The sequence below is a fragment of the Macaca fascicularis genome, chromosome 3 (assembly GCF_037993035.2).
Source record: "Macaca fascicularis isolate 582-1 chromosome 3, T2T-MFA8v1.1".
NCBI classification, from domain to species: Eukaryota; Metazoa; Chordata; class Mammalia; order Primates; family Cercopithecidae; genus Macaca; species Macaca fascicularis.
Genome location: NC_088377.1, coordinates 184991251 through 185015834, shown reverse-complemented (window position 1 = coordinate 185015834; position 24584 = coordinate 184991251). Strand labels below are relative to the sequence as shown.

Here is a 24584-nt window from a genome sequence, read left to right as displayed (position 1 = left end):
ACTGGTTCAGTGGATGTCCTTAGCTTCTCCAATGCTTATTTAATGGCTAATGAGGCAGTGATTGATATTATGCATGTGCCCAACAGTAAGGATTCCCTCTCACCAAAAGTGATTTAGGTATTACTGCTGCCGACCCTTCAGCAACAGAGATTAAGGCTGAGACCTCAGTAGGGTACTATCTCTCAAGGAGATGAACCAACCATTTAACAAAACAATGATTGTATTGAATCCCTTTGACCTTAGAAGGGGCAGCAGTTTATCTTTACTGAGAATGATATATATCCTAGCTATAGATGTATCTTTCCTGCCTACAGTATTTTGGAAAACTCCACTATCTTGAAGGCCCACAGAATATCTGGTTTCTAGACATGGGATCCCATGTAACATCTTTATGGACCAAGAGAACCTTTTTCTTAAATTATAGAATTACTTCAATGGACACATAATCAAGGAATCTATGGTTTTTTTCATAACTCTATCATCAGGAAACCGCTGGCCTTATAGCATGCTGGAAAAATCTCATAAGTAAGCGGCTAAGGAGACCACTTTGGCGGTCACACCCTTTAGGGTTATGGTGATGTCTTTCAAGATGTGACACATATTTTGAAACAATGGTTATTAAATGTTTCTGTGTTCTTGATAGCTAATCTGTACTGGCCTAGAAATCCAGGGATGGAAATGGTCTCTCTTACCATCATTCTCAGTTGTGGAGGTGCTGGGTCAAAGGGTCTGTACATAATTAATTGGATTAAGAAATGCCAGAATTGTTCTCCAAATGGCTGCCCCTATTTATATGTTCCCAGTAGCAGTGCTTAATGGTTCCCCTATCTCCTCATTCTCTGCTGACACTTGGCGTTATCTAGCTTTCTGAGTTTTGCTTTACTATGAGGAAAGACGAGGGCGTGAACACAGGGAGGAGTGTGTCATGATTAGGAACCCAGTACACCTGAAATTCAGTGAGTCTATTTTTTTTTTTTTTTGCCACCAGTTAAAAAGGAGTGGGTATAATCATTTTAGGACTTCTGAGTAGTTGACCTTTCAGGTCACTGGAAGGGGCAGCTGGATATAGTTGGACTAACATGATAGGGAAACTTGGAATCTTTCTCACCTCCACCCTTAATTTGCTATGTACCTCTGGAGACTGTTGATTATACTTTCTCTGGCCATTTTCCCTTCTGTGTAAAATGGTGAGAATAATTGCTGCCTTATCTGCCTTCTCTCTCTCTCCTATTCACTATGGAATACATGTGTCTTATATCATATCTGTGAAAGTCTCTTGTTAAGACCAGTGCTTTAAGCATTCTTGGGATAGCTGGGCAGTTACAGTAGTAAGTTTTTGGGGAAAAGACACAGAGGGGATGCTGAGAAGTTGCAGGAAGTTTATGTTACCATCCACCCAGATACCCTCAAACTCAGGGATGGTTCTCCTAAAAAGGAGACCTTCTAGGGGTGGGAAGTCAGTGCTGTCCACGAATGTGTAGTAACGGTTGTCTTGTCCAGTTCCTCATTAGGATCGCCCATATCTTCATCTGACATAACTTCAGCATCTCGTCTATGGTTATATCTTCCGGGGAGAGGGATCAGAAGAGTGATAGACCACTGGGCTCCACGCCACTTCACTTCTGGTCTTCTCGCTTAGGCTCCACCCACCGCACACCTTATCCCCTCTTTCACTGCCTCTGGAACTCAGCTCCCACTGCTCAGTCTTATATACAAGGCACAGCAGTTGCTGCCCATTCTCCCTGCCCTCACGTTGAGCCCCTGCCCACACTGCCTGCCTATCTTATTTCTCACTCTTATTGTAATACTCCACTCCTTTGCTTTCTGCCACCTCCTGCTTTTCCCTTTTTACTGTGACCTCTCCTAGCAGTCCCCCTAATCTGGATACTTATGTTCAGGCAGGAAGTATCCTCACTTACTGAACAGAGGTTGTTAGATCCTAGTAGAACTTTTGTCTGCCACACACACAGTGTAAATGAAATGACTGTAAGAGCAGCTAATGCTTGGAATGGCCTCAATACTGGTTTTAATCTGAGGAGAAGAATGGGGAGAAGGGTTAGAGAGAGTATAGATCTGGCTGAGGCAGCCCTGGGTTAAGCATTAGGCCCAGGTGAAGGGGGCACTCAGGGACTACCCCCCCCCGCTGTTATATCCTTTATACATTCACTGCTACAATTGATTATAGGCAACTTAAAAAAAATTGTCATTATATACCATGTTCAACTTTATCTGAATTGTTGTTTTTTTCTTCTGCTTGTTTGTTTGCTTTTCCTGTTTTTTTTTTTTTTTTTTTTTGAGATGGGTTTCACTCTTGTTGCCCAGGCTGGAGTGCAATACCACGATCTCGGCACACCACAACCTCTACTTCCTGGATTCAAGCAATTCTTCTACCTTGGCCTCCCAAGTAGCTGGGATTACAGGTGCCCACCACCACGTCCAGCTAATTTTTGTGTTTTTTTTTAAGTAAAGATAGGGCTTAACCAAGTTGGCCAGGTGGTCCTCCTGCCTTGGCCTCCCAAAGTGCTGGGATTACAGGCATGAGACACCACGCCCAGCCTATCTGCATTGTTAAAAACGGTATTTCCGCCCCCCGCCCCCTTTTTTTTTTTCTGAGCCTGGGTCTCCCTCTGTCACCTAGGCTAGAGTGCAGTGACGTGATTACTGCTCACTGCAGCCTTGACCTCGAGGGCTCAAGCAATCCTCCCACCTCAGCCCCCACTGTAGTTGGGACCATAGGTGCATGCCACTACACCCAACCAATTTTAAAAATTTTTTGTAGAGATAGAGTTTCATCATGTTGCCCAGGCTGGTCTTGAATTCCTGGGCTGAAGCAATCCTCCTGCCTCGACCTTCCAAAGTGCTGGGATTACACGTGTAAGCCACCACACCCAGCCAGCAGTGTTTTCTTTGGCATGGCAAGCAACTCAAATTTAAACATTTGGTTTAAGGAAGTCACATGTTACATTTGCTTCTGTTTCAAGAAGCAGGAGTAAACACACCTGTCTGGGTCCGGCTAGTATTTAACTCATCAGCTGACTAGTGAAATGGACTCTTTATTTCAGCACTTGAAGCACTAATGGGGCACCAGTGTTGGACTGCATTTAGGCATCAGTTGCCTTTCATCCAGCCTACAGCTGAGGTTCTCCAAATTGGAGTTAGTAGGAAATGATTTTAATTAACTCCTCACTGAACCAAGAGGGAGTTATATGGAGACTGGAGACATTAGTTTGTTTACTCTGGTGTGGTGAATAAACAGAAACAAAAACAAAACACACCAAACAAACAAAGAAACAGAGTTTATCATCTCACCTGTCCTGCTTTCCTGCTTTGTGGCATGACATTTGTGAAATGGAAGCATGGATACTCACCTGTCTCCTTCGTACGAGCTCGTGAGTGCTTTGCGAATGATAGAGCTTTCAGGATGTAAAGTACCATGTTTATTGTGCAAATAAACACACTTGGATTCTGAAAGCATTTGACTGAGTAGTATTTAGCAGCTGTTTTTCTTCCGCCAATCAAATTATAAAACTTTTAGTTAAACACTGACTGAGTTTCTGAAGATGGAAGAAGAAATCTGCTGAGGCCAGACCTGGGAAGAAAAAATATCTGATGTTTGGTACTGAGACAGTACCAAAGAAGACCTATGGAGAAGGGGCTTCTCAGAGGCATTTCTACTGTCACCATATTTCAATAAATGTCATAAATGTCAGGTACTATTTGCATTTCCCTTGGGGTTCTTGGTAACTCAGCAATTTTCCCATCTGTTTGCATCTGCTTTCCAAAAAGCCTAAAGAAACCTTGAAGGAACTGGGGATTGGTATTAAAGATGGCAAAGCAGGAGGGTTTAGGGGTTCTGAATGCTCAGTGAAGAGAGCAGGGAAAGGAAATTGAGGTCATGACTTCAAAAAAGTCAGTTCTTAGGCAACCTACAGAATGAGAGAAAAGTTTTGCAATCTATCCATCTGACAAAGGACTAATATCCAAAATCTACAAAGAACTTAAACAAATTTACAAGAAAAAAACAAGCAACCCCATCAAAAAGTGGGCAAAGGAGATGAACAGACACTTCTCAAAAGAAGACATTTATGCAGCCAACAAACATGAAAAAAAGCTCATCATCACTGCTCATTAAAGAAATGCAGAGCAAAACCACAATGAGATACCATCGCTTGCCAGTTAGAATGGTGATCATTAAAAGGTCAGGAAACAACAGATGCTGGAAGGGATGCAGAAAAATAGGAATGGTTGTACAGTGTTGTTGGGAGTGTAAATTAGTTCAACCATTGTGGAAGACAGTGTGGCAATTCCTCAAGGATCTAGAACTAGAAATACCATTTGACCCAGCAATCCCAATACTGGCTATATACCCAAAAGAATATAAATCATTCTACTATAAAGACACATGTACACATATGTTTATTGTGGCACTATTCACAATAGACTTGGAGCCAACGCAAATGTCCATCAATGATAGACTGTTTAAAGAAAATGTGGCACATATATACCATGGAATACTATGCAGCCATAAAAAAGGATGAGTTCATGTCCTTTGCAGGAACATGGATGAAGTTGGAAACCAACATTCTCAGCAAACTAACACAAGAACAGAAAACCAAACACCGCATGTTCTTACTCATAAGTGGGAATTGAACAATGAGAACACATGGACCCAGGGAGGGGAACATCACACACTGGGGCCTGTCGCGGGGAGGAGGGCTAAGGGATGGACAGCATGAGGAGAAATACCTAATGTAGATGACGGGTTGATGGGTGCAGCAAACCACCATGGTGTGTGTATACCTAGGTAACAAAACTGCACGTTCTGCATATGTACCCCAGAACATAAAGTGTATATATATATATATAAAGCCAGTTCTTGTCTGATGGTAAGTCTCTCAATTTTGAGAGAGATCACAATGACCACATCCCTGAAGCTTCTGTTACATCTGCCACAGCCTGTTGAGCAGCGTCTCCTAGGTTCATCCCCATCATTGCATGGGCTGGTTGGGGCGGGTAGGGGTGGGTGGGAACACGGTTCCAATAGAAGTCTCTGAGCATTGTCACTCAGTCTAATCCATCTTTTTTTTTTTTTTTAACTTTTATTTTAGATACAGGGGGTACATGAGTCGATTCGTTACATGGGTATTTTGCATTCAGGTAGTGAGCATAGTACCCAATAGGTAGTTTTTTTGACCCATTCCTCCCTTTTGCCCTCCCTCCCTCTAGTAGTCTGCATTGTCTATTTTCTTGTTTATGTCCGTGGGTGCTCAATGTTTAGCTACCACTTATAAGTGAGAACAGGCAATATTTGGTTTTCTGTTCTTACATTAATTTGCTTAGAATTATGGTCTCCAGCTCCATCCACACTGCAGCAAAGAAAATGATTTTATTTTTTATGGCTGCATAGTATTCCATAGTGTCTATGTGCCACATTTTCTTTATACAACTCACCATCAATAGGCGCTTAGTTGATTCCATGTCTTCAATATCATGAATAGCATGGTGATGAACATGCCAAGTGACCATTTGGTATAATGGTCTATTTTCCTTTGGGTATGTACTCAGTAATGGGATTGCTGGGTTGAATGGTGGCTCAATATTAAGTTTTTTGAGAAATCTTCAAACTGCTTTTCAAAGTGGTTGAACCAATTTACATTCCCATGAAAAGTGTATAAAGCATTCCCTTTTCTTTTCAACTTCACCAGCATCTGTTATTTTTTGACTTTTTAGTAGTAGCCATTCTGACTAGTGTAAGATGGTATCCCATTGTAGTTTTGATTTGTGTTTCTCTGTCCATCTTTGTTTTCATCCCCATTTGGATTGCTTTCCTTTCATTTCTTTTTTTTCCTCTTCCTAATCTCCCCACTCCTACCCTTCCCTCATGAGTTACAGTCCTGACCCTGGGGTTAAAAGCCTCCATTCATTCATCTTTTTCATAACACAATTTCTTCAACTTCAAAATGGAATTGCTAACATGTACATTTCCTAACAGAGTTGTTCTGAGGTTCAAGGCTAATGTACACAAAAGCAGGTGTAGGTGAAACATTTGGCAAGATGTTAAACTGTTTCACATACAATCAATGATGACAACCAACATTCTTTATTGTGTTGTTTCTCTTCTCTTTCCCACCAACCTTCCCTCCAATTCTTCACTTACCTCCACGTATTTGTATCTACTGTTATTTGTAACCATGAGTGTTAGCAAAAATATTTCCTCTGGCTTCACAGATTCAGGCATTGTCATGCTCAGAAAAATTATGTCCTGTCTGGATATGCCAAAAGAAGGAGAAACCCAAAGTCAGGGAAAGTGTAAGGACAGGGGGGCCTGGGAGGGAGGATGGAAACAGGAGGACAGAGGGAACAGTGGGGTTCAGGGAGTGAGGGGGCACATAAGTCAATGTTGTCATAGATAAGGATCCTCTATGCATGACATGTGCCTGTGGGCTCTGTGTGTCCAGCCAAGATGCCCCTATCTGATAGTGAGGGAAATGGAGGCCAGAGGAAAAGAGGTCATATTCCTGTGGACTGATGAAGGCAGGAAGCCAGACTGAGGGACTGCTTTTCCTTCATCATGGATACTCAGTTGAATCTCCACCATGTTGTTTGAAGCAGGAGGTGATTTGGTTGCATGGTCTACTTTAGCCTGAGATTCTCTCTCCTTTCGATTTTTCTTATGGAATCATTCCCAAATCCATGAAAGTTCATTTTCTTGTACTGGTATAACTAGTAGAAGGATAAGAAATTCTATGAGTCTGAGAAACATATCACACCAATGAATTAAAGTTTAACATGATGGTCAACATAGTTCAACTTTGTCCAACTCACTAAGTAGAGGGGAAACTGAGTAGAGGTTTAGTCAGCCTAAACCCAACACAAATGCGTTTCGTGTTACTCCATATATCCACCCCCACATCCTCTTTGCCTCTCTTCTCCTTAGAGAAACATCCAGGCATGGCAAGAACCCCTTCTTCACCAAAATCTCCATGGCTCCATTTCCATCTGCTAGATACTCCTTCCTCCACATTCTGTCTGCTACATGTCCATGTCTCCTAAGGACCTGCTGGCTTCTTTCTGGATCTTAGTACTTTGCTCTTGTCAAAGACATAGTCCCCTTTCACTGTTCTCCTCTCCACTTAAGGAACCGAAATCTGTCATTTCTTTTCTTCCTTTTTGGCAGATCATTATAGACCTGGAGACCAGCTTTGTCACATTTATGCAAGGAGACCTTGCATTTAGGAACAAACCCAGGAAAAGGTGGAGTCCAGGAGCATGTTTCTACTTTTTCCTTACTTAGAGAAACCTGCTCAGGTCTTGTAAGTCCCAGCCCCGGTGTATGACACAGATCTTAATGAGATAGAGAGAACTGTTTCCAGTGAAACCAATTGTATGAGTTAGTGGTCAGCACAACTGTGGAACCCCAGTAAAGACCAGGGCCATGGCCCCTCTCTTGCAGCTCAGCCATCTTATCCAAAGCTTATCCCACAGCTATTGATTAAGCCCACACCTCTGCCCATGCTTCTCATTTAGGAGAAAAGGATGCCAATGATAAACTCAGGATAGAAAAATGAATTAAAATACAAGTAGTAATAAGATATGAATGCAGTAATCCCCACAATAGGGTCAGAATAGGAAAAGAGGGAGACTAAGAGACACATACAGTGAGAATGCCCAGAATGTGTCCCCTTTGGAGTGGTAAAATAATCCCTAGGGGCACAATATTGATTTCTGGGTTGGGAGATGTGTCCCTCTTGGAAGATTTTCTGCAACAAGGAGAAAGTGGTGGCTTACATGTCTTCCTGAGCTATGCTGGTCCCCAGCCTCAGGCAGAGAACCAGGAGCAGGGCAACAAGACAGGGCTTGAACAGAATCTGAAGAGCATGCATGCTGGAGAAATTTGATGCCCAGAGAACTGTGCACCCAGGCACCCAAATTATTCTTCATAACTACAGCAAGAGGACATTGCGACATTTGGGCAGGCCACTCAACCAAAATCATCAGACCTTGAAACTCCCCTAATTACCACCATGAATTTTTTTCTTGGGGAAATGTCAACATTCAGCTGGAATTTTAAATTGGAATGGAATGAGGAAAGAATTAGTTCAGTTGTTTTCACTTGTTTGCCAATATCAGATTAGAACCTTCCTGGAACAGCAGAGTGGATTCTGCCTTAACTTTTGTAAACAAGGTCTTTTTCACTTCTATTTCCCAATCCTTGCTCTGGGTCTGTAGGATCTATGAAATGCATATTCTTATCTTTTTGTCCTCTAGATGACATGGTGTCTTATCTTTCTACCAATACCAGTTACTTCAACTCTAAAATTTACTCTAGTTGAATGAATGACTTGACACTAATGTTCCTACTCAGCCCTGGCTGGTTTGCATCTTCAGGTACAATGAGTCTTCTGTAAGAAATGATAGCCCTCTACAGGGTATAGAGTATGTTTCATGAGAATTCAAGCCTCAGAAATATGAAAAAATCAGATGAGAAAAGGGGAGCCTAGATATTTTTGGTATCTATTTCTTAAGATACTGTCAGTAAGCAAGACCTTTCTGTGTATTGGCCCCTCTAGGGGGGCTTGGGTTTAAATTATATGTGTAGAAGCTGCAATCCTGAAGCTCCCTAGGAAAGGTCCTGTTGTCCCAGGTCTCTATTTTGCTAGCTTTGGTTACTGCTCAGCCTGCTTCTTCCTCTTGCAGGAAATTCAGATGTGGGGGCAGATGTCAGACTCCATCTTTGAAGGACCCTGTGATCATCTCCAGTCATCTGCAGGAGAAGATATGGTCTTAAGAACATCTTAGAAAGCTAAGATGACTAGAGAACCCATGGAATTGCCCACCTAACATCCAAGTGGGAGAACCATATCAGATGGCGAGGTGAAGTCCAAGAGTGGATGAGTTGGGAAAGCTGTGCTCTTACCCCTTTAGAGTCCTTCCAGAGAACTAGAGTGCTGAAACTAACAAGGACCTTGAGATGCCTTAAGGTGACAGCAAGACCAGGGAGGTCTGCTTCCATCCATTCATTTTGAATTTTCTACAAGATTCACCATGCATTGAGAGGGCCAGCTCCCAAATACCAGGTGCTATGCAGTCTTGTTGCCCTCCTCCTGGTTCTCTGCCTGAGGCTGGGGACCAGCATAGCTCAGGAAGACATGTAAGCCACCACGTTCTCCTTGTTGCGGAGAATCTTCCAAGGGGGACGCATTTCTTACTTGGATTACTCTGCTATTCATCCCCATGTTTTTCAAACTCATTAAACTAATTTCTCTTCTCCTTTCCTCCCTCCCTTCTTTCCATTCATTTATTACTTATTCAAAAATATTATTATTATTATTTTTGAGATGGAGTCATGCTCTGTCGCCTGGGCTGGAGTGCAGTGGTGTGCCTGACACCACGCCTGGCTAATTTTTGTTTTTTTAGTAGAGACAGGGTTTCACCGTTTTGGCCAGGCTGGTCTCAAACTCCTGACCTGGTGATCCACTCTCCTCAACCTCCCAAAGTGCTGGGATTACAGGCGTGAGCCACTGCGCCCGACCTAGTGTTTCTTTACATCAGTGTACAGTTATACAGTAAATACTATTATGCTCTTTAATTTCCATCACAAAATTTATCATATAATGTTCTATGACTCACTAGTTTCATTTAACACTGTGACTGAAGAACTTTCAATTTAGTACATCAGAGTGCCTTCAATCTTTTTAAAGCCATGTGTGTTTATTCAGTTGTGTATATGAACCAGAATTAATTTAAGCAGTTTTTTTTTGTTGGTAGACACTAACTCTTTCTAAACTTTTACAATTGCAAATAAGCTGTTATGAATAACCTTTTTCATAAATAATTTTGTATGCTTGTAGGTTTATCTGTAGGATAAATTCCCAGAATTAGAATTGCTGGACTAAGGAGAAATATACTTGCAAATTTGATGGGTTTTGCCAGATCAGTCTTTGCAGTGTTATACTAGTTTTGCACACCTATGAGAAACGTTTGAAAGACCTATTTTCCCACAGTCTCAGCAACAAAAAACATTATTATTTTTATGTGTCTTTTTTCAATTAGGTGAAAAACATTTCAGTATAGTTTAGATTTTTACAGTTCTGATTAAGAGCGAAGTCAAGTATCTTCTTGTATGCTCAGGTGATTTTTTTTTTCTTTCAGTTAGACTTTTGGCTGTGGCCTCTCAAGTTGGTTTTAGAAATTTGTTCCAAGACATAAATAACTGATTCAAAGCAATATTTCAATATTCTTTAAATAAAGCTTACTAATATGGAAGTGATCAATTTTATTGTTTCAAATAAGATTGTTAATTATTTGGCCTGTTTTAATACGTTCACAACATCTGTAAGATTTAAGACTTTTAAATACTCGTAAACTACATTCTTATAAATTATGCGAGGAATGAAGAAAAAAATGTGAAAACTAATGAGTTCAAATATTGTATAAGTTAAACTAAATAATTTAAGTACAGAATTTTCTTGAAGGTTCTTAATATTTAAAGACATTTTTATCTGTATTTTCACTGACATAAACTCTAGATTAGCAGGTTTTTTTCCAACACTTCCAGGATATCATCCTATTTTTTTCTGGCTCACATTGTTTCTGTTTTTCAAGTCAGCTATCAGTCTTATTGCGACCATTTGAAAATAAAATGGTGCACATGATATGATGTGTTAAATGTAATTTTCTTTGTCAGAGTTGCTATTAAAACCGTTTATTGGGTTCTTAATTGCAGTTATCATATTTTTCAGTTTTAGCATTTTTCATTAATTTTTGGGTTAACTTTATTTTTTATAAAATCAAATAATGAAATAATGTATAGAGGACTATGAAGTCATCTATGCCTTAATTCTAAGAGATGATCACAGTAATTAATTTCTTACAAATCCTTCCAGAAGTTTCCCATATATCTATTTCTCTGGTCATTGACCATTCACCCAGAAATGAAAGTCATCACTAGTTATCTCTCCTTATGACTCTATAGTAGTCATTGATTTATTCAACATTCCTTGCTCCATCTCTATCACTTTTATGTCTTGGATGAATAAAAATTAAGGTTTTCTCTCTCCTAGTAACCGTTTTATATTTGAGGTTTTTTATTTGTTTTCTTTTTTCCTGTATTTTTAGTGTTTTTTGTTTGTTTGTTTGTTTGTTTTTTGAGACAGAGGATCACTCTACAGCCCAGGCTGGAATGCAGTGGTGTGATCTTGGCTCCCTGCAACCTCTGCCTCCTGGGTTCAAGCGATTCTCCTGCCTCAGCCTCCCAAGTAGTCAGGACTACAGGTGTGTGCCACCACGCCTGGCTAATTTTTGTATTTTTAGTAGAGACAGGGCTTCACTATGTTGGCCAGGCTGGTCTCGAACTCCTGACCTAAAGTGATCCTCCCACCTCGGCCTCCCAAAGAGCTGGGATTACAGGTGTGAGTCACCATGCCCGGCACTGACATTGTTTTTTGTTTATCCTAAACTCCTCAGTCTTCTTCTTTCCAGACCTCTCCATATACAGATGCTATTTCATGTTGCTCCCAACAAATGTAAACACATTTTATCATAGGAGTTACTTTTGAAAAATTTGATTTATTTCATAAATATTCCCTGTCACACCCACTCAGTAAACTTTCCCCTGAAATGGAAAATGTCTGGCTGAGAGCTATAGGAAGCAAATGGTAATACACGGTGAAACTAGCTGTTACCAATTCTGTAGCAGGACTATCAACCTTATAAAATTTAACCTTCCACTCATTATGTTGCATTTCTCAGCCTTAACTAATTCACATAATGAAACAAAGCATTTACTGGGCAACTGTTACATTTGCGGAGAATTTTAAGGCTTTACATGTTATTCTAAAAGGATGAAAATGTATCGACCAGGCAGCCATGACAGGCATAGTCTCTTATTTGGAACAAGGAAGAGTCAAAGTGCCCAAGCTGGTGGTGGTGGTTATTGTTTTTTTTGTTTGTTTGTTTTGTTTTTTGTTTTCCACAGCCTCCTGAGTAGCTAGACTTCAAGTGTGTGCCACTATACCTGGCTGAATTTATTTTTTTATTAGTTTTTTTTTTTAATTTTTGTTTTTCCTTATTTCTTCTTTAAAAAAAAAAAAAAAAGGCTGGGCACGGTGACTCACGCCTGTAATCCCACCACTTTGGGAGGCTGATCAGGAGATCGAGACCATCCGTGCTAACATGGTGAAACCCCATCTCTACTAAAAATACAAAAAATTAGCCAGGCGTGGTGGCGGGTGCCTGTAGTACCAGCTACTCGGGAGGCTGAGGCAGGAGAATGGCGTGAACCCGGGAGGCGGAGCTTGCAGTGAGCCTAGATCAAGTCACTGCACTCCAGCCTGGGCGACAGAGGGAGACTCCGTCTCAAAAAAAAAAAAAAAAAAAAAAAAAAATTAGCCAGGTGGGGTAGTGCTTACCTGTAGTCTCAGCTACTCTGGAGGCTGAGGTGTGAGGATCACTTGAACCTAGGAGGTTGTGGCTGCAGTGAACCGTTATCACACCACTGCACTCCAGCCTGGGTAAAAGAGTGAGACACTGTCTCAAAAAAGAAACCAAAAAAGAACAAAACAAAACATCAAGGTGGATATAGGTGTTCACATAATTTATAGAAGAAATAAAATTTGCAATTTTGAAATGCTCTCTGGTAGAGGCTTTTCAGGGGCCTAAAGGAGACTGTCAGGGAGTACATGCGGGTAGTATAGAAGTTAGGAGCATGGTCTCTCCAGGCTACCTGTGTGGTTCGAATCTTGGCTCTGCCACTTGCTGGCTATGTGCAAATTAATTACCTTCTCTCATCTCAGTTTTGCCATAAATAAAGGTAAGAATAACATATACATATTTATTTTCTATTTCTCAGGAAGAATATAAGCATTTTAAGAACAGGATAAAAATTCCTGATTTACTTCTGTAAAACCAAGTGCTGAAAGCAGGTAATGACACATGTAGGTACTTAATAAATATTTATTGAGTGAATAAATATTTAATGTCTGTTATTGTTTTAAATAGGACATGTGATAAAGCATGTAAATAAAATTATTCACATTTTTGGTGCGTGTTAAGCATATGATCAATTGATATGGACAGGACACAGACAAATACTGGGTAGAAGAGGGGGGTTCCCTGGCAAGGGCCCCACCCTCAAACCTGGAAACCTGCGGCCCTAAATGAGAACAGACATTCCTATTTTTGAGCCCAAGAAATTGCCTTTTGGCCCATCATGCCCCTATCCGGTACCCATATAAACCCTGAACCCCAGGATTTCCAGCAGGAGATCAGGAGATGAGCAGATGAATGGCAGAATAGCACAGCAGAGGAGAGAAGGGAAGGAGTGTCTGAACGCAGGGAGGAGTTCGGCTGGGGATGGACGAAGAATCAACCACTGGACAGCCAACCTCTAGGGGAAGATCATCTTCCCACTCCATCCCCTGGCCGGCTCCCCATCCATCCCACTGAGAGCCACCTCCACCACCCAATAAAACCCCACATTCACCATCCTTCAAGTTCATGTGTGACCCGATTCTTCTGCGATGCTAGACAAGAACTTGGGATACAGAAAGCTGTCACGCTAGCCCTCTGCCCTTGCAAAAAGGCAGAGAGAGGGTCCACTGAGCTGGTTAACACTTAAGCTGTCCATAGACGGCAAGGCTAAAAGAGCGCACTGTAACACACTCCCACTTGTGCTCCTGCGCCTGCCCATCTGTGTGCTCCTCCTCCTCTAAGAGGTTTGAGCAGCTGAACACATGAGCCACACCCCTGTTGCATGTCCTGCGAGGGAGGTCAGGTAACTCTCCTGTTTCACAATGTTACAATCCTAATTAATATAAAAATGATCTTTTCCAATGATTACATTTCCCTGCCCTGGATTCTGATTCGCATTTAGGATCATTGGCCTAGGGGATATAGTCCCACTTTCTCAACCAGATTCGCTTGGCCTCTCCTGATTTTGCTCCTGTCCTCTTGCCAGATCTGCTTCTAACTCTTCCACGTATACTTAATCCTGCCCAATATGAAAGTGTTTACCTGTGCTGAACAAGCCACTATTTCATACTTTGGGCTCTTGGTTCCTGCTGTCCTATCTACCAGAATGCCCTCTGCCCACTTTATGCACCTGATCCTTGCTCATATTCCACTTCCGTGGGCTGGCCTTCTGGGATGAAGCCCCTCAGGGCTCCCTCTGCCCCTTTACTCCTCTATTATGCCTGAGCTCCTCAGGCAGAGCTGCACAGGACCCTGATATCTGAATGTCACAATCCATTGAAAACAAGCAACAGAATAGCATAGAATGCTACTGCTCATTTAGGGGGCCACGGACTCCATCCTGACTCTGCTGCACGCAAGAGGACTCCTGTCTTCTGGGATCTGAGCCATTGCTGGAGGGCAGTGGGATGGAGAGAGGCCAAGCAACAGGGAGGCTTGGTGCCTCCCTACCGTGAACTTGGACCACTGCTTTTCCTCTCTGTGAGCATAGCTCCTCTTCCCAGTTTCTTCTTCTCTCCCTCTTCATACCAGTGGGCAGTGAGAACCTGTACAATCTGCTCAGTAAATGTTCTTTGAAAGACAAATGTTCTAGAAATTTCAGGTAATCTGGGGTTCTTTAGGGGCAGATTTTGGAGATACAACAGAACATGGAGAAGCGTGTTAAGAAGTTTATTTTATAGACCACAACAGAAATTCCAGCCAGGTTTCCTTAGAGGAAATCAACTGGATGTGGCAAACAGACTGGACTTCCATTATGCTACCACTAGGGTTTTAATAGTATAAAACCGGTTTTTACTGATGGGGGTTACAGCAGCATCATTAGGGCAGATGCCTAATTCCCGAATAATATCAACGACGGCTGCAATTTGCACAGTTCCTGAAAAAGACGGGGACAGAGATCATCTCTCAGACACCCCAGCCGTGTCCTGTCTTTTCTACTCGTATCAGGCATCTGCCTCCTGGGGTTCAGTTTCCCCAAATCCTTTGCAAATTTGTCTCCCGTATCAACTTTTTGCACACAGTGCCTCTGTCTTAGAACCAGGGTGCCTTCCCTATCCGCTCTCCCCATGCTCTTCCCTCCCTCCCCTCTGTCCTTCTGCCCTGAGGTCCTAGTCCTGCTCGGTTTTGCTGTCATGTTTCTGTTTATAGTTTCTCCTCCCTGGTGGCTGGTGAGTAGTTCCTTCCTTGGACAACTTCTGTACTTACTGTTCGTATGAAAGTCCCAGTAGTAGGTATTTGGATAATCGTCACATAGGCAGCGAGTATACTTGTAGTTAAATGCACCTTCCACAGGGACGTCACTAGTGAGGTAAACTTTAGCCTGGTGAGGAGAAGGTGGGAGGGGGAACTCATTGTTATTCTAGGGAATGGGTAAGGGATGGAAAAATAAGAGAGGGAGAAGCTGGAGGAGAAGAGTGGGGGTGGAGGTGGGCCCAGGGCAAGGGGGAGTCTACTGTTGTAGTATCATTTCAGGAGCCAAAGTCTAGGTCAGAAGGTTTTCCCTCCCAACGCCCTCAAACTCCTGCCTTAGCAGTGTGGAGAGGCTCAGGAGGAGACAGAGTTGCAAGTGAGTCCACAGGGCAAGGAGAGCTCATCCAGGGCAGCTGTCCAGCTGGGGAGCACGCTTGCCTTAGTCACCAGCCAGAGCTTTCAGGAATCGACCTGCAATCACATTTACTCTGAGACCTGGTGAGACAGCAGCCTGGCCACTTGGGTGTAGGAGCCGATGTCAGACCTTGTTGTCGGAGCTGTGACCAAGCCCCAGCTGTGCTCCTTTCTGACTTGTTGACTTTTGGTGATTAGAGTTAGGCCTCTCACTCTTACTTTCCTCAGTTGTGAGATGGAAACAATTAACTACCAACTTGGCTGTTAGATAAGCAAATGACATCTTGAATGTAAATTTCTTTTTAACTTGAGTGCTTTGCAATTCAAGACCCAGATTATTGTATATATAAATTTCAGTGGAGTCAGAAGATTTTGTCCAGTTAACGTTTAATACAGCAGTTTTATCCTGGGGTCCATAGAACCAGAGGGATCTGTGGATAGCACCCAGTGAGTCTGTGAACTCAGGCGGGGGAAAAAATGCATCTTTATTACTAACCTCTAATTGAAATTCAGTATTCCTTCAGTTATGAATGTCGTCAAGGAACCACAGTGCCATTGGCAGTATGTGTGATTTTATCACAAGGAGAAGCATAGATATGTACATATCATTGTACAGATTCAGAGGTTCGAAATATTGCTTGCATACACTACCTTGAATGTATGGCAGTTATCAGACTGGCTCATGGTCATGACTGAGGCCCAGTGCCAGTCTGCCCATCTCCTGCAGCTTGCTCAGCTACCTGGCAACTCTGCACCAAGTAGCCTTTCAGCCCCAAACAGTAAATTCAGGTGTTCTCACCCTTGGAGTTTCACTCAGAATGCCTTGGAGAATCCTGGTGTTTCTTTAGAGAAGCCTAGCCATGCCTTGTTCGTTTTTTTTTTTTTTTTTTAAGAGACAGAGTCTCACTCTGTTGCCCAGGCTGGAGTGCAATGGCGCAAATGCGGCTCACTGCAACCCCCGCCTCCCAGGTTCAAGCGATTCTTCTGCCTCAGCCTCCTGAGTAGCTGGGATTACAGGCACCTGCCACCATGCCTGGCTAATTTTTGTATTTTTAGTAGAGACGGGGTTTCACCATGTTGACCAAGCTAGTCTCGAACTCCTGACCTCAGGTGATTCGCCAACTTTGGCCTCCTGAAGTGCTGGGATTACAGGCATGAGCCACTGTGCCCGGCTTTGTTTACCTTGTTATTACATTCGCAACAACATATCTTCATGAATCAGAATTTACACCACTTATACAAGAGATCAGAATCCATTGCATGCCCAGCATGGCACGTGGGAAGTGTTGCCAAAGACCAGTGCAATTTAATGTACTTCTTCAAGCTAAGCAACAACATTCATCACACAGATAATGTGTTCATAAAATAAAATTCAACTCCTCTATATTTTAAGTGTATTGCTTTCCCAGCTAATGTGTGGCTAAAGGAACACATATGTTACTACATCACAAATTTGTTTTGTATAAGTTAGTCACTGTTACTCAATGTGGTAGTTTCTCTCTGTAATCCAATGCATTTCATACATTTAGAAGCAATTTTCTGATAAATGTTTGATAGACTTCATGAAACCAACAAAATGGCCTGTAGCACAAAAATGTTTAAGCATTGTGTTTTGCTACAAGTTTCCTTCAGCTTTAAAGGATTATGCAATCTTTATATTCAAATATACGATTGTAGGTATATTCTATGCTAATTCTAAAATAAATAAATACGAGCCTAACTTTTTCAAAAATCCAGTCACAAAAAACATTATAAATGATAGAAAATGAGGATTAGGTGGTAAGAATTTTATAGTTACATAAATATATATTAATAAAAATTTAGAAATAGTCATACTTTGAAAAATGAAGCCAAAAATAAAAATTTGTTGACTAGAACTAACAAAATTTTCTTTCCCATAAATTATTTCTAGTTTGCAAAGTCAGTTAGTCTAAGGATTTCTTACCCTTTTAGTTGTGCTTAGGTGGGTTTTGAAAAGATTGCTTTATTTTAGAGTACTAGCATGGTTCTTAAAAGCATACTTTTATTAATCACAAAAGCACAAAATTATGTCATATGCCATTTTATTGATTCAAACATATCTTATTATATCTACCACTACCATTAACTATTACCACCAGAAACCACCATTTTCACAAAAATTTTATGTACACATTATGTACATGTTCTTATTCTCATTCTCACCTGCGCTTGTGATAAACAAAATACAAAGTTGAAAAATTATGATTCAGCCTCACTCCTACCCCAAATTAGGGTACATGTTTCAGATTCTTGGACTGAAAATAGAAAAATTTGACAAAGCAACTGTGATATTCTTTGCTCATTGACCAGGAATTTTTCTTTACAGGTGTGGGGATATTTCTAGAATGCAGTTGACTGAATAGCAGTCTTCATGCTCTCAATGTTATTTTCCATGTAATCATTGTCCTTAAGTCTCGTTTGAATTAGGAAACTTATGTTGTAAGGAAATACTTGTGCTGCCTGATAGAGGGTGTCCTTCACGAAGGGTCTGGGGAGGGAGTAGGGGAGATGGGGAATGCATGGGTCTTGGCCCTAGAACAAAGGTAGTGGGGGCAGTTTGCATGCTTGTGACACCTGAGGTCAATGACTAGGCAAAGGACACACAACCAGTGTCCCAGGGAAGATTCGCTGTGGATTAATAACTGCATAAGTTTCTTTTACTTCTGGTCCTTGGCAGCTAGACAGGAGGGATAATGCTCTAATCCCAAGCTGCTCAAAATGTGGTCTTTTGGGCATAGCCTTGGTGTGCCTTGGGCATCTGTTAAAACCCAGAAGCCAAGCACGGTGGCTCACGCCTGTAATCCCAGCACTTTGGGAGGCTGAGGCGGGTGGATCACAAGATCAGGAGTTCGAGACCACCCTGGCCAATATGGTGAAACCCCGTCTCTACTAAAATTACAAAAATTAGCCGGGCATGGTGGCATGCGCCTATAGTCCCAGCTACTTGGGAGGCTGAGGCAGAAGAATTGCTTGACCCCGGGAGGTAGAAGTTGCAGTGAGTCGAGATTGCGCCACTGCACTCCAGCCTGGGCATCAGAATGAGACTCCATCTCAAAAAAAAAAAAAAAAAAAAAAAAAGCCCAGAAGCTCTAATCTCTCCCCAGACTTGCTAAATGAAACTACATTTTAACAAGATCCCCGAGTGGGTTTTAGGCACATTACCATTTGAAAACCTCTGACCTTGTTCAGAGACTGGACTTCTGAACTTGGGGAAAAGGAGGAGATGAGTACGAGCTCCTTGTCAGGATGGGGAAGCTGGAACAAGAGTCAACTTCTGGCGACCCAGAGCAAAGGAGCAGAAGAAGTCAAGAGGATAGTAGAGTCACTCAATGCTTACTGGAGAGGAGGAGTCACATCCTGCATGTTCTCTTCTGTCCACCCACCTCAACCTATGGTGTGGAGTTGCCACTTTCTTTTCTCCTCTCCCTCCATCCTAAACTAAACGTGCTCAGGACCTTGGAAGGACTCTAACCCGTCCTCCACTAGCTCTTACACTTTTTTTCTTTTTCCCTCTTTCTCACTTCCTATTCCTTCTTCCTTTCTTTCTTATTTATCCCAGACTTCTCTGGATTCGAATTTCTTCATCTGGAAAATGAGAAGTCATCTGTCCCAAGCTCCCACAGTTGTTCTGAGTCTCCAGTAGCATAACATATATGAGAATGTCTTCTTAAGTACACTGTACATTATTAAAGTGAGAGATTAATTAAATTATATTTATAATCAAGGAATTGAATTATTTTTTGAAGTCATGCCCCCAGTCCTCTACTTACCACCATGCATTCTTTCAGTTCTGTTTTAACTTGAAGCACTGCAGTGACTTCCTCATCTCGATTTGCTGTCGTGGGGATCTCAAAATTCTGTATTATGATCCTCCGACTGATTGTGGGAAGAGAGAATCAGAACACCAAGATCAGAGACCAATCTTTGAGTGAGAGGGGGAGCCATGAACAGGGGAAAGGGCACCGGATGGGCAAGGGAGGGAAATTACAGGGCTTGGGTCAATTGTTCAGCATCAGAATCCCCTGGAATTTTCGTGTGTTGATTGGGTTGGTTACTTCGCACAGATTTAGTTTTGTTTAATAAAACAACTAGGACACCTTACTTTAAGATTCCTTAAATAACTAAAAGTAGAACTACCATTTGATCCAGCAATCCCACTACTGGGTATCTACCAGAGGAAAAGAAGTCATTATTCAGAAAAGATATTTGCGCATGCGTGTTTATGGCAGCATAATTCACAATTGCAAAATCATGGAACCAGCCCAACTGCCCATCAATCAACGAGCATCTTCTTCCCTTCCATTGGCCAAAAACAAGTTTTTAAAAAGAAAAAAAGTACAATACCACACGCCATTTCCTGATAACATCCTATAGGCTCTGGTGGTTGTCTACTGAGTAGGAGAGCTCAAGTCATTATTAGGAGAAAATTTTCTAGGAACAGAATCACATTAAACCAGCAAACCTCTTGATCAGGGAAATGCAAATCAAAACCACAATGCGATGCCACCTTACTCCTGCAAGAATGGCCATAATCAAAAAATCAAAATCACTAGATGTTGGCGTGGATGCAGTGATCAGGGAACACTTCTACACTGCTGGTGGGGATGTAAACTAGTACAACCACCATGGAAAACAGTGTGAACATTCCTTAAAGAACTAAAAATAGAACCACCATTTGATCCAGCAATTCCACTACTGGGTATCTACCCAGAGGAAAAGAAGTCATTATTCAAAAAAGATACTTGCATATGCATGTTTATAGCAGCACAATTCACAGTTATAAAACTGCAGAACCAACCCAAATGCCCATCAATCAACGAGTGGATAAAGAAACTGTGGTGTGTATATATATATATACACACACACACATATATATGTATATACAGCCTATCCTCTCTCTATATATAGAGAGAGGATGGAATACTACTCAGCCATAATAAGGAATGAATTAACAGCATTTGCAGTGGCCTGTATGAGATTGGAGACTATTATTCTAAATGAACTGACTCAGTAATGGAAAACCAAACATCGTGTGTTCTCACTGATATGTGGGAACCAAGCTATGAGGACGCAAAGGCATAAGAATGATACAATGGACTTTTGGGACTTGGAAGGAAGAGTGGGAGAGGGGTGGTGAGGGATAAAAGACTACAAATATGGTGCAGTGTATACTGCTCAGGTGATGGGTGCACCAAAATCTCACACATCACCACTAAAGAACTTACTCATGTAACCAAATACCACTTGTACCCCAGTAACTTATGGAAAAATAAAATAAAAATAATAAACATTTAAAAAAACCCGGCAAACATCTCAGTGCACTGGAGGTATTTGTAAGAGCATCTTTGAAGATCCTCCTTCTTTGGTCCCTAGGTAGGGTTTAGGAATTTGTATTTATTTAGCTCTTTAGGAAATTTGGACTTATGGCCATGTTTGGGAACTTTAGATACTACTCTACATTTAGACCATACACCGCAAACTGAAAGGGAAAGGAAATGGAGACAAGTAAAATAGTCGGATATTCTTCTTCAGTTAATGAGGACTGGGTTCAGGGCCAGGAGAGTTACTTTCTCTTTCCTAGAAACTTTTGGCTACGGACCTTTGTTATTGTGTGGGATAGAAGGGAATTGAGTTTCTTAGCCCACAGTGTCTCATAGCCCCATTTTCTTGGGGCAAAGCATCTTAGATTTTAGAGAGATTCTATTTTTGGGTGCCAATTGCTATAGTGCCCAGTGCACAGGAAAGGAGTATAAATACCTAAATAACTTCAAAATCTCTCACATTTGTATATGAGTTTCAGATAGATAGGATGACCAGCTTAGCTCGAGTGACTAACCATCTCAGTTTACCCAAGACTGAGGTCTTTTCTAGAATGGGCCGTGGAGGTGGCGGGGCGGGGGGGGGGGGGGCGGAGTTTCAATGCTACAACTAGGAAAGTCCTGGGCAAATCAGGATAGTTGATAACCCTAATTAGCATAGGTTATTTGAATACCTTGCTGCCCTTTAGGGCTAAGTTGACTGTCATCTGGTGGGGAGGGGGTGGGATCTGAACCTGTCCCACGCAGGGTTTCTTGGGACACTTGCCTCCATTACGTCAGCTTGTCAAAACTCTGAACAGTTTCCTCCAGGACAGGATATCTGGCCATGCCACAGAGAGTACCTCCAAGATCACAACTCAGAAACCCAGCATTATAAACCCTACTGCTATAGAGAAAACTCCCTAGATTGGGTATCGCTGCTTTTTCCCAGACCCCTGGCTCCATTTTCTACTTTATTTTACTTGCTCCAGTTTTTCTGTTTCCTCACACATGTGTTCTCAATAAGTTGACTTCCGAACCTGTGCTCTCAGGTCCCAGTACACATGACAGCAAGAGGTGCTCATATTCATCTTCAGACTTCAGGTTAAGAAGAATGTCTAAGCTGCCAGTCTAGCTCAATCTTAGACCACAGGGCAGGGGCCAGGACCTCTCGTCCTTTAGCCAGTCCTGCCAAAGCTGCCCTAAGCTGCCGTTGGAACTCAGATCTGTTATGCTTCTCTTCTAGGAGGCAAGGTGTGAGAAGGTTAAGTTCACTGAGCAGAAATCTGAACAAAGGTATAAATTATGAACAAGATATGGACCAGCATGTTAGATGAAGACTAACTACTAATTATAGCCTGTAGGTACATTTGGAGCTTTATCTCCCACTGGCAATGCAGAAACACCCAGCAAAAATGTGAGAGGAGTTGGTGGGGCTTCCTAAGAGGACAGAAGTGGAACCTGGCAGGAGGTCCATGGGAGCTCCTGGGACTAGAGTTCTGGGAAGTCGAAAGAAATTCTCAGAAAGAGATATGTAGATTTCCAGATTGGGAGAGGAGCCCTCCCTTCAAGGCTTTTTTTGTGAGGAAGAGAAGGGCATGGCTCACGTGTTTTCCTGAGCTTTGTTGGCCCCCAAATGCAGGCAGAGAACCAGGAGCAGGGTGGCAGGGCTGGCCCTGAACAGGAACTGGAGCAAGCGCATGCTGGAGAAAACAGAAGGTGATGTGTCCCCGAGAAGTGGTGTCCCAGGTGCCTAGCACACTTCTTATATACAGATTGATCAAGGAAGTACAAGAGCTGCCAGGGAGATCCATGAGGTGAATCACCCACTCACCCTCCCACCTCGTGATCTTTCCTTGTTGACCCAAAGTTTGTTTTTCTAAGAAAAAATCAACACTCAGCTAGAATGGCAGCGTTTGAGAGAGGAGTTAGATTGTTCTTCCTTATTTTTTCAGTGTCAGAGTTTCTCAAAATGGCTGGGACCTCAAAAGATACACCAGTTTTTCCTGAGTTTACAGATTCAGTTTTCTTTTCCCTCCTAATTTGCCTGTCTGAAGTGCTGTGTGTAGTCTGAGCTTCAGTCACTGCTCCCCTGGTCTCTGAAAGCAGAGAATCCAGCTGTGGTGGCAGGTTTCAGACCACAGGCATAGAACATCTTTGCTTGATCAAATTATAGTGAGCTCAAGATGCAATGCTATTCAGAACATTTCTTGGAGGGCTAGGATGATCAAGACTTCCCTAGCAGTCACTACCCATCATGAGGTGGAAGAGCTAGGGAAGACCTGAGCTGCTCTGCATAATGGGGAAGTAAGTTCAAGACACTGGGTGATGTAAAGATGTTTATTATCATTGAGTTCTTCTTAATTTCAGGTGTGGTTGCAATATACCGCAGATGCCCAAGATCCCCAGCTGCCCCACAACCCCCAAGGCAGGGTGATATTTTAATTCTAGACAATTCCTATAAATAGCTGGCACCCCCAAATCAGACTTCTTGGCACCAAAGAGCTGGCTCATTTTCTTATCGACATGGCCGCTTTCTTACACTTGTCTCATGCGTAAGCCACATAGGAAGAACCACAGTGGAAAGGACTCCTTCTGTGAGAATGGAGCCCACATTATGTCCAGTAGATACCCAGGTTGTAGAATTCCTCTCCTTGGGATGATGGGGAGACTTGTTGTTGCTGACACTGGCATTGTGCTATTTCTCCTTATGAAATTAAATCTGTTCCTTAACCTATAACTTGCAACACTATGGGATTTGTTTCTATTCTTTGCATGGCAGACAGCTGCCCAGGAAGAGCCTCTCTGGTAAGAGAGTGAAAATCAAAGTTCTAGGAGTTACCGCCTCTGTATGTTGCTTTAGCCAGGATTCAGAGCTAAAGTGTAAGTGTGTGCTTCTGCTTTCTGTATGTATCTCTCCTGCATCTACTTTCTCTTTCCTTTGAATTGGACACCACTCATGTCATTGCTCACTTAAAACTTCAGCTGTTCTCATGATCACAGGCTTTCTTCCCTGTTTATGCCCTATCCACTCAAGAACAGTGCTCGTGAGGGTCACAGTGACCTTCCTTTGCAAGCCTTTTCCCACATTTAAATTGTCTTTACACCTGGTCCTTCTCACTTGAATAATTTCCATTTGAAGCACACACTAGCTAGACTGACCAAGGCAGGCATAAGGCAGAAGAATCTAGGAAGTGTCTGTGTGGGAAAATGCAGGAAAAGTTCTTTGCTGGGCTCTTTAAAGGCATAGCCCTGTCCTTGAGGATGTAACTCCAGCACTCCCAAAAGGCAGTGTCCAGAGGAAGGCAGATGACAATGGGTTAAGAGCATCTATTGAAGGTAATGAGGCTGTTCTTCTGTGAGCCAGCAGGAAACTGCAATACCTACAATCCTTCAATGTACAGAACAATTTTTTTTTTTTTTTGAGACAGAATCTTACTCTGTCAGCCAGGCTGGAGTGCAGTGGCATGATCTCAACTCACTGCAACCTCCACCTCCTGTGTTCAGGAAATTTTCAAGCCTCAGCCTCCCGAGTAGCGGGGATTATAGGCAGGTGCCACCATACCCAGCTAATTTTTGTGTCTTTGGTAGAGATGGGGTTTCACCATGTTGGCCAGGCTGATCTCACATTCCTGACCTCAAGTGATCCGCCTGCCTCAGCCTCCCAAAGTCCTGGGATTACAGACGTAA

General features: G+C 42.3%; 1 protein-coding gene across 2 annotated transcripts; it reads right to left on the bottom strand.

Moving 5' to 3' along the window:
* Positions 1 to 5834: 5834 nt before the first annotated feature.
* Positions 5835 to 22636, bottom strand: PIP (prolactin induced protein). 2 transcript variants are annotated; one of them, XM_065542693.2, is made up of 4 exons: positions 22502 to 22636; positions 19368 to 19473; positions 15178 to 15292; positions 5835 to 6723 (listed from the first exon to the last, which is right to left on the bottom strand). In XM_065542693.2, the coding sequence occupies exons 1-4, from the start codon at positions 22594 to 22596 to the stop codon at positions 6680 to 6682; spliced, it is 360 nt and encodes a 119-aa protein (XP_065398765.1). In that variant the 5' UTR covers positions 22597 to 22636; the 3' UTR covers positions 5835 to 6679. The 2 variants fall into 2 exon arrangements, with proteins under 2 accessions (XP_065398765.1, XP_005551090.1); XM_005551033.5 differs by lacking the exon at positions 5835 to 6723 and adding an exon at positions 14626 to 14848.
* Positions 22637 to 24584: the final 1948 nt, after the last annotated feature.